Source organism: Brienomyrus brachyistius, chromosome 23 (assembly GCF_023856365.1).
Source record: "Brienomyrus brachyistius isolate T26 chromosome 23, BBRACH_0.4, whole genome shotgun sequence".
NCBI lineage: Eukaryota > Metazoa > Chordata > Actinopteri > Osteoglossiformes > Mormyridae > Brienomyrus > Brienomyrus brachyistius.
In genome coordinates this window covers 9277456-9288532 of record NC_064555.1, presented here as the reverse complement: position 1 = coordinate 9288532, position 11077 = coordinate 9277456, and the positions used below count along the sequence as shown (strand labels likewise).

The 11077-nt window shown below is 39.7% G+C and overlaps 1 protein-coding gene across 1 annotated transcript; it reads left to right on the top strand.

Moving 5' to 3' along the window:
* Positions 1 to 614: 614 nt before the first annotated feature.
* On the top strand, positions 615 to 11077 carry LOC125719323 (forkhead box protein H1-like). The gene is made up of 5 exons (XM_048993985.1): positions 615 to 749; positions 1864 to 2107; positions 8909 to 9004; positions 9113 to 9320; positions 11019 to 11077. Exons 2-5 carry the CDS (start codon positions 1919 to 1921, stop codon positions 11075 to 11077), a joined length of 552 nt encoding a protein of 183 aa, XP_048849942.1. The 5' UTR covers positions 615 to 749; positions 1864 to 1918.

Here is an 11077-nt window from a genome sequence, read left to right as displayed (position 1 = left end):
AATACACTTACAAATTCCAAGACTCATGCAAAAAATATAAATAACCCAGCAAATCTGCTCACAACACAAAGGAAGATTCTGAGGGACAATGAAACTAGATGACCCTTTAGGACTTGGCCGTATATGGAATGTTTACAGTATATCAGTATATTTTTAAAACGAGAGCGTGGATGACACATTGTTTATATATATTGATATACTTTTATAATGCATTAAAATTGGGGCTGCAAGGGGATCAAACCTGTCAGTTCTAGAGGAAATCAACCCTGGCTGCTCCTTATTACTGCCAGTTTTACTGATCATGTCATTAAAGCTGACCTGCAAGAAAGTTGCTCATGATTTACCGTTTAATTAGTTACATAGGTATTATTCCGCTATAGAACCACAGTTACTTAAAGTATTACTGTTGTTAACTTAATTTCCCATTTGTGCTTTTAAACTAATGCAAACGAGAAAGCGACATATATTCATTGATTCAATTAAACTGACAAGAAACTGTGAATTCCCAGCATTCCAGAAGTTTCACGAGTTAAAGCTGTACATACTATAGCGGCAATGCATGTTAATTTGAACGTTTAAAGGAAACAATCAGGCGACAATCGGCCCAAATCCCACGAGATATTTGGAAGGCGGGGCACGAGATTATCTTAATTAGGTTTAAAGAAATCAGGTGCATTTTATCAGAATGTGTTTGCGGATTAAACAAGCGAAAAACAGCATAAGAAATTCAACTCTCAAGAAATCTACAGGTAATGAAAGTTGAACTGGCCGAAGCGAGGAACATGTCAACAATACGTACACGTATTCTTTTCACGTATATACTATAGATTTTGTCACATAGAAAGAACAATGAACGACTATCTTAAAGTGGCATTCACTTGTGAACGAAGTAACCTTATCCAATATGTATGTAGTGTTAGGTTTTTTAAAATAAAGAATAACCGACAACACTGAAAATTATGTAGGCGTAGTATATACAGAAGCGTTTGTAGGATCTGAAGACATTCTGGGGTATAACGAGAGAGAGAGAGGCTTCAGCATAAAATACTTATTGTACCTGTTGAAAAAAAGGCAAACGTGCAATTAAAACTCACGTGCCAAATGCAAGAGGAGGACGCCTATTAGAAATATTTGTGTATATAATATAGGGCTGAGTTATTTATATAGGGCATTAAATATGCTGTATCTGAACTGGAGATTCCAGGGCTTATCGTCACACGTTTTACTGCGTATTATTTAGGATTTCGGCGTACAATGCAAACAGTTTAAAAAATAGAACAGCTTTACATTAATTAAAACTATGCTGGAGATAATGTTATAGAACCGCAAATTATGCGTAGGATAACGTAGGCTGCGCCAGCTCTCCCCACTGACAGAAAGGTCAGGTCTTTGACATAAGGATTCTATATGGTTAGTTCAACGCCAATTATAAAAGATACGCACGTGTCAAAACACAAGCATAAAGAAGACTTAAAAAAGAGTGAATTAACTATATGATTTCAAATTACAAAAAGTATATAAGAACTATATTAGCACAGCTATATAAATGACACAAACACAAACTGGAACGACGGAACACCAGCTGAATAGTCAGTGATTAAGCATGTGTTCTACATTAACATGACACAATTAGGTAAATACGTGTTTTTTATTTGTACAGTAAAATATACTGAAGACTTCTTCTAACGAGATCCGTTAAATCAGAATAACTGCAAATGAAAGAGGACCTTTATCAGGCAAAGACTTAATTAGGCATGTAGCACCTATTTCATGTATTCAAATGACTCGTTAGTCTGGAATGCACACCGTCTTTGTCGCCATTGTCCCTACAAGCTACATATTCTCGTGATTCTTCGTCTCCAGCATTTGAGATCTACAATCCAAGAGCGGAGGTCTTCTTTGCTTTTGCTGACACGGGATGAAGAACTCCATCACGGCCACCATGTCCGCAACCTCCCGTAACGGGACATACCTGTACACCCAGGATTCATGCAGCGGACGGCAGAAGAGAAAATACAAGCGGTTTTTCAAGCCGGGCAGCACGTACCTGAGTATGATTGCTAATGCTATTCAAGAGTCACCGGATAAGAGACTCACCTTCTGCCAGGTAAGAGAGAAATACTCAACGCTGTTAAATGTATAACCATAAAGTGCCGCCCGCATTACAGTATTAATGAAAACTTTACACTAGGCCTTGACTGTCACTTTTCCATTTTGACAGATAATGGACAAGCTACAGACGGTCATATCGGGGGACAGAAAGGGGCTTCAAAATAATATCAGAGTCTGTCTGACGAACAGCGATTGCTTTGTTAAGGTATGTATTTCCGACTGTGTGTCAAGTATTGCACATCTCTTGTGCAATATATATATATATATATATATATATATATATATATATATAGCATCAAATAGGACTGGTTTCCGTAAGTAATGGAATTATAATATTTTCCAGGTTCCTGTGAATCCAGAAAATCCAAATCCGCTGAAACATTTCTGGAGAATTGATGAAAGCCGGATCACTCCAAAAAAGCTGCGACGCCACTTCAAGGGCATGGAGCATATCTTCCCAAATCTGGCTTCTACACTGAGGCAAGACGCGGAGACCGGCGGAGAAAACCGTGTCACCGTCACGGTGACAGACAGCTCTGTGCGGGAGAGCTGTGCGCTCAAGTTCAGCGGCCCGTTTTCTATCGAGTCGCTCTTGAGAAAAGACGCTTCATGCCGTGCAGCCAAAGTGCAGCCCATTACGCATGGATCATGGCAGAGAGTTGGTCAGGATGTACTACACACAAAGAGGGAGAATGCTACGAAAGGGAAATCCAGTTGGGACACACGTGTGCATGACTTGTGGCACACCGGACGTGGACATTGTGCGCCCGCGATGGTTACAGGAGAACACGGTCACACCGCGATCTCCTACGATAATACCGCCATGCCCAGAAAGAGAGCTTGTTTCCCTGCAGATATGCCTTTTCCTTACTACCCTATAGTCAATGTACCTTTCCGGTTGAACGAGTCGTGGAATTTAGTTAAAGTTTCTCCCTACTATACGCATCAATTTATGTTATAGGTGAAATACGATAGATAACGTTACGCACTTTAGACTAAATGTAGTCGCTTTGGATGTATAAATTGTGAAACAATTGTGTGATTTCAAATAAAAGCCTTTTAAGAATTTTTCCTTCATTTTTTAATAATACCTGTCTTTAAACATTTACGCTTGATTTATAATTTGATATAGGTACATAGTAGAAACATAAAACTGAAAAGCAACAATATATATTTAATGTATTTCACATGTTTTGCCTTCTGGCTACATAAGTACATCTGACGTCGCCGAGACCGGGGATGATTGTAACTTTTTTTAAATATATTTTTTTGCTGGAGCTCGAAGTTATTTTATGGAATCGCATTCAAAATTCGAGACAAACTACCTGAATGTTTCTATTAAACGGCACAGGTTGTATATCACTGTATCACAAACAGACAGTGAATGGTTTAACCTCAGCCACATGGAGTAATATGTTACAGTTTATCCCATAATCAGTGATGAGTGTACCGAAGCCCTGGGTCAAACGAAACATTTATAAACTGCTAGATGTACGCTACAGTTAGTATTTTATTGACTCGGGAAGATTCTAGCGGTTGGCATAAAGGCGCACAGGAGAAGAGCTAAAAATGTTTAATTTATGCTAACTTTACATATGGAGAGGATGTTTAAATCTCAGAGGTCGTTCAGATTATTCTCAGCAGGGGACGCCAAAGGAATTATATTTGCAAAACACCGTGATGGTTATGAATAAATGAAATGAATAAATAATATCCGAAAGACAAAAAGATAAGTTTCAGGTGTTTGTTGTCATGCCCAGCTCGTCCGATCCTCATGTGTGCCACGCCCCCTGATTATCCACGTGTGCTTCCCTGATCTTGCCCAGCTGTGTCCGATTATTTTCGCCCAGTCTCGTCTATTTCAGTCCACGTCTTGGCTTGGTTTTCGTTTGTCATTGATGTTAGTCTATGTCCGATGTTTCCTGGTCCCCGTACCAGTAATAAATTCCCCTATTCGGTATTCGCCTCCTTGCCTGCTTCCTGCCCGCTTGCCTGCCCGTTCGCCTTACCCGCGAACCTGATATATGTAATGAGTGAAATAGCAGGCTTCTCTCAATTGTAGCACGAAATGTCGTTTATTGAAATTCAAGCATCAGAATAAAAGTTCCCCTGATTCACCTTAATCCCTCAGAAATTGAACTTTGACACTACAGTGTAAAAAAGAAAAGTTAAGACCGCATAAAATTTCAGGGCAGCTTACGGCACTAGATTGAGTTTTGAGGACTCAAACTTTTTAATTTAGATTAAAACCATCTATTGTTGTACCAACTAATTTTTTATTCAGGTAATCTATCTTTCATATCTATAAAAACTTCTGATTTTTAGTTTTACAAACTAAGAATGTCAAAGAACAAAAGTTGTGCTAACTTATTCTCTTGTTCAGATGATATATCTTTCATAAGCATAAAAACTTAAAAATTCGAGTTAAACATGCAAACAATTCAAAACCGCAAAATATGTGCCAACTAATTATTATAAATGAGCATACAGCAGTTCAATTAGCATGTTTGTTTTAAGCAGGATCGTAATAATGACAGCAGACAGATTTTGATGGTAATGACAGCAAACTTGACTGTGAAGGGCCTGTTGTGGTGGGGGCTATAGAGGGAGCTGGGGGTCACAGGCCTGGCTGAGGAGCCCCCACATGCGCTGAGGCTGTGCTTGAATTGGTGATCTTTAGTCCATGAGCAGAGAGCATTAGCTCACAGAACCACATGCTCAGGTGTATGAAACATTTCAGAGTTTGGCAGCTTCCAAGTCCAGTGGGGGCAGCATGTATCCTAGTGGGTTAAACCTCTATGCCTCTGACCAAAGATTAGAGTTTAAACCCAGCACATCTTTGGGCTCTGTTTTTGTACCTCTGGACACTGCAATGGGTGAAGCCTTAGTATGCTAAACTAAGCCTTAGTATGCTAAACTAAGTTTATCCTACTGGGTCTGGAGCTTATTCCATGTACACCTACAGGCAATTTAGTAATTCCAATTAGCCTCAGCATGGACTGCAGGGGGAAACCCCACGACGACATGGGGAGAACATGCAAACTCCACATACATGTGACCCAGGCGGAGACTCGAACCCGGGTCCCAGAGATGTGAGGTAACAGTGCTAACCACTGCGCCGCCCGTCTTTACACATATTAAAGATAAAACTTAAGAAAAGACTATAGATTGGAACAACTTTTGTTGTTAGCAATTTGTAGTATGTGAAACTAAACATTTGAAGTATTTATAGGTATTATTTGAATTTATAGGTAATTATTTGAATGAAAAATAATTACTCGGCATAACAATAGGTGGTTTTCTAAAAATGTAGAAGTTTGAGATGTCTGGAGGTGAGCATCTGTCTACCAGATTGGGAGTTGTTATTCTTTTTAATTAAGCAGGCGTTATATGTGATATTATTGAAGGGGATGATTCCCCCATTTTAACATTTGAGGGACGTGTCCCATCCCCCCCACGCCTATGCATCCAACGCAGAACATTGCACCCCTTAATCATCACTTTCATCAATTGTTGCCTTATTTGTAGAAATGTACAGGGCACTTTTTACGTTACATATTATCGTTGTGTAAAAGGACAAGAAAGCAAGGCAAAGCAAGATTTTCATTGCATTGTCTGAACGTTGTGTTTTCACTGGGCATATGACAATAACTTTTTGAAGTTGAACTTCTTGAACTTGTAGGAGAGTTTACATGACCTTATACAATCTCGTTGTTAAATTATTACTGCCAGTTTTACTGATCATTTCGTTAAAGTTGACCGGCAAGAAAGTTGCTCATGATTTACCGTCGGCTGTTTAATTAATTACATAGTTACAGTACTATTCGGCTATAGCACCACAGTTACTTAAAGTATTACTGTTGTTAACTTAATTTCCCATTTGTGCTTTTAAACTAATGCAAACGAGAAAGCGACATATATTCATTGATTCAATTAAAATGACAAGAAACTGTGAATTCCCAGCATTCCAGAAGTTTCACGAGTTAAAGCTGTACATACTATAGCGGCAATGCATGTTAATTTGAACGTTTAAAGGAAACAATCAGGCGACAATCGGCCCAAATCCCATGAGATATTTGGAAGGCGGGGCACGAGATTATCTTCATTAGGTTTAAAGAAATCAGGTGCATTTTATCAGAATGTGTTTGCGGATTAAATAAGCGAAAATCAGCATAAGAAATTCAACTCTCAAGAAATCTACAGGTAATGAAAGTTGAACTGGCCGAAGCGAGGAACATGTCAACAATGGTACAAGAAACTTTGACAAGGAAAATAAGTTTTGTCAAAAAGCCTCAAATTTATCACACAGGAAGAACGATAAACGACTAGTTTATAGTAAATTCTGGTAAAAGAAGTACCGTTATTTAATTGGTATGAAATGTCACGTTTTGTTCGTATAACGCAATCGAAAACATTGGTAATTTTATAGTATATTTGGAGCGTTGATGGGATCTTTGTATGTCGCATAAATGTGCTGTAACTGAACTGTAAATTCCAGAGATTATCGTCATTTGTTTCATTGCGTATCAGGCTTTATTCATATTCGAATTGCAACTAGCTACACAGTTATTAAGTTTATGCTGGGGACACTGGTATTCTTCGGATATATATTTTCAATCTTAAAGTAAAACGCAAGCCTAGTCGTATTTACACCAAAATAACCCAGATGTGGGCTCGAGTACGCCAGCTTTCCCCACTGACAAAAATGTTAACCTTTGTGTCTTACAGTAATTACACTGAGCAACAAATTGTAACTTTTTTTTCTGCTTCCGAAATAAAGTTATGTTCCTAACGGAGTTTTTGCTGCTGAGTTCAAATCTGACTTCAGTTTCTTTCTAACTCGTACAGTTTTTGAGAAAAACTGAAATGAAATTTGCATAGTAAATCTATAAATAGTAATGCATTTACCCCGGCTTACACTTCTGAAAACATTGCACAACAAATTTTTCTTTAATTTTTTTTGCTGATTGAGACAGGTACCTGTTGGCTATGCACAGATATAAGTTTGATTTACTGCATCACGTAGGAACTCTGAGAAATAGAAAGTTCTCTTTACCAGCAATAACGTATTTAATCGCGTTTACGTTTCTCATACACTATTAAATTCAACATAATTAGAAGTGTTTTGCTCTTGAGTTTCATTTGTATTCAATGTCAGGTACATCACGTTGCAGTGTAAAACAATAGTCAGCAGAGATATTCGTACCTGGTGACATCAAACGCCATTCCAGCAGTCTTGAACCCAACAATTTGGCTTTAGGGTATTCAATTGACTGCTTGTTTTTGGCAGAGAAACCAGACACATTAGTCAAACAGAATCAACAGACCTTGACGTGGTCTTTCTGTTATCGGGACAGCAAACGACATTTCGAGTGCCTCTGAGGCAGGGTCTCAGACAGACAGTACATGTCGCACAACAAATGTGAGGCGCTCATTAGTCTTGATCACTGATTTTACAGCTGCACAGATGATATGCTATATATGCTTCACGAGAGCAGTCACTGAGCATCTGCGAGGCGCAAGCGCAAATTCGCAACAAATATAGCAGAATGTATTGCGGCTGTTAAGACATTACTTTATCTTACTTGTTACATTGTTACTGAGACAATGTCATATTCTGAATCAATACATACACAATATCAGTTCTATATTAACCCAATGAGTAGCATCTCTGTATGCAAGCCGCTTTTATAGCCTGCCGAGGCATGCAGTGTCCAGCTGGCTCCGGCCTACCCAGGCATGCCCAAGCTGCAAACTTCCACAGAACAGTTTCAAACCTGGCCTGATTCGGTTCTCAGACCGCACAAAATACTGTTCATAGGTCTCTTGCAGAAATGAATTTTTTTTTGACACAAATATGAGGAAAAATACATGACAAGACTGAAGATTTCGATGAAACCAAACAGAGCTCAAGAAGCAAAAACTTCATTGTTCAGTGTTATTTGAGATAAGTAGCCTAGTCCTATGGTTAATTCAACGCCCATTATCAAAGATACCCACGTGTCAAACACAAACATAAAGAAGACTTATAAGAAGAGTGAATTAACCATATGATTTCAAATTCTAGAAAAATACGGGAAAGTAGGCCAATATAAGCACTATATTAGCACAGCTATATAAATGACACAAACAAAAACTTCAACGACGGAACACCAGCTGAATAGTCAGTGATTAAGCATGTGTTCTACATTAACAGGACACAATTACGTAAATACGTGTTTTTTTATTTGTACAGTAAAATATACTGAAGACTTCTTCTAACGAGATCCGTTAAATCAGCATAATTACAAATGAAAGAGGACCTTTATCAGGCAAAGAATTAATTAGGCATGTAGCACCTATTTCATGTATTCAAATGACTCGTTAGTCTGGAATGCACACCGTCTTTGTCGCCATTGTCCCTACAAGCTACATATTCTCGTGATTCTTCGTCTCCAGCATTTGAGATCTACCATCCAAGAGCGGAGGTCTTCTTTGCTTTTGCTGACACGGGATGAAGAACTCCATCACGGCCACCATGTCCGCAACCTCCCGTAACAGGACATACCTGTACACCCAGGATTCATGCAGCGGACGGCAGAAGAGAAAATACAAGCGGTATTGCAAGCCGCGCAGCACGTACCTGAGTCTGATTGCTAATGCTATTCAAGAGTCACCGAATAAGAGACTCACCTTCTGCCAGGTAAGAGAGAAATACTCAACGCTATTAAATGTATAACCATAAAGTGCCGCCCGCATTACAGTATTAATGAAAACTTTACACTAGGCCTTGACTGTCACTTTTCCATTTTGACAGATAATGGACAAGCTACAGACGGTCATATCGGGGGACAGAAAGGGGCTTCAAAATAATATCAGGGTCTGTCTGACGTCCAGCGATTGCTTTGTTAAGGTATGTATTTCCGACTGTGTGTCAAGTATTGCACATCTCTTGCGCAATATATATATAGCATCAAATAGGACTGATTTCCGTAAGTAATGGAATTATAATATTTTCCAGGTTCCTGTGAATCCAGAAAATCCAAATCCGCGGAAAAATTTCTGGAGAATTGATGAAAGCCGGATCACTCCACAAAAGCTGCGACGCCACTTCAAGGGCATGGAGCATATCTTCCCAGATCTGGCTTCTACACTGAGGCGAGACGCAGAGACCGGCGGAGAAAACCGTGTCACCGTCACGGTGACAGACAGCTCTGTGCGGGAGAGCTGTGCGCTCAAGTTCAGCGGCCCGTTTTCTATCGAGTCGCTCTTGAGAAAAGACGCTTCATGCAGTGCAGCCAAAGTGCAGCCCATTACGCATGGATCATGGCAGAAAGTTGGTCAGGATGTACTACACACAAAGAGGGAGAATGCTACGAAAGGGAAATCCAGTTGGGACACACGTGTGCATGACTTGTGGCACACCGGACGTGGACATTGTGCGCCCGCGATGGTTACAGGAGAACACGGTCACACCGCGATCTCTTACGATAATACCGCCATGCCCAGAAAGAGAGCTTGTTTCCCTGCAGATATGCCTTTTCCTTACTACCCTATAGTCAATGTACCTTTCCGGTTGAACGAGTCGTGGAATTTAGTTAAAGTTTCTCCCTACTATACGCATCAATTTATGTTATAGGTGAAATACGATAGATAACGTTACGCACTTTAGACTAAATGTAGTCGCTTTGGATGTATAAATTGTGAAACAATTGTGTGATTTAAAATAAAAGCCATTAAACTTCATCATCTAATAGACCTGATTTTTAACTAAATTACATTCAATTCTAAATTGACATCAAACTAAAAAGCGGGACGACGGCCAATCCCAGTAAGCAAAGGTTCCTGGGCTCCAAGATTAACTGGAACCACCGGGAGGTGCTGTATCTCCAAATTACGTCCAAATAACTTATTCTGAACTGGGCATAGTGCAAGATTAATTTGACGTCACATGACTCATTAGTTGAGCTACCGTTAGTTTAAAGTCACATGGTTTATAAAAGTCTAGTGTCTTCTCAGCCTGCAATTTAAATCGTAAATGAGATTTAAACTAAACTCTATTGAAGTGTCCCTTTACAATTCATCCAAACAGCACTAGAGGCCACTGTTTCTGCAATTTATCTTAAACCTGCCATGCGCGTCGTTTAGCTGCAGTGAGATGGACGTAGTTTAAACACGTCCCTAAATGACACGTTATAAATAACTAATTTAATACCTTGAAATCTTTCAACCTCTAGGCTATTGCCTTAAGTAGGCAATCCCGATGAAAACGTGAACCAAAGGTGTGTGTAATTACATAGGCCAGGGTTACATGGGTAACATTTGAAATCTTAAGGCACTTGGATTACATTTTAAAGCCAGAGATAGTTATCATTTGCACTAACTTATCCTGTTTTTATAATTTGACCTGCATTATCATATTTCCATTAAATCTCTAAAAGAAAAAGTTTATGATCTTTAAGTGATGTTTACTGCAGCCTTGACTGCCGTACAAAACATTTCCAAAAGATTTCCCCTGGCTTGCATTTTGGCAAGAAGTAAGAGACACGTCTTAACAGAACAAAACAATGGTCTTTCTCATCATCTTCAATTCCACTAAACCCCTCTCCCCTTTAAAATAATATTCACAGGCTTGCAGAAACTATAACCTGCTAAGTGCATTTGGCAGTCATTGGCCATTGGATTACATTGCCTGCATGGTCGCCAGCATTCGGACCTATATCTGTGCTGTTCCCTGTGGGTGAGGGGGCTTGTCTCAGTCGATGGCTAGATTGAGGACTGACAAGCGAAAGTGACTTGTTTCGTCTTTTATTGGTGGAGAACATAGGTGTCGGGTGGGTATGTGGTTTAGGCCCCTGTGCCGGAGATCAGAAGGTTGCCGGTTTACATCCTGCAGCTGTCAGAATGATGCCACCGTTGGGCCCCAGATCAAGGCCCTCAACCCCCAGCTCCAGGGCGCCACACGCTGGCCGACCCTGCGCCGTGA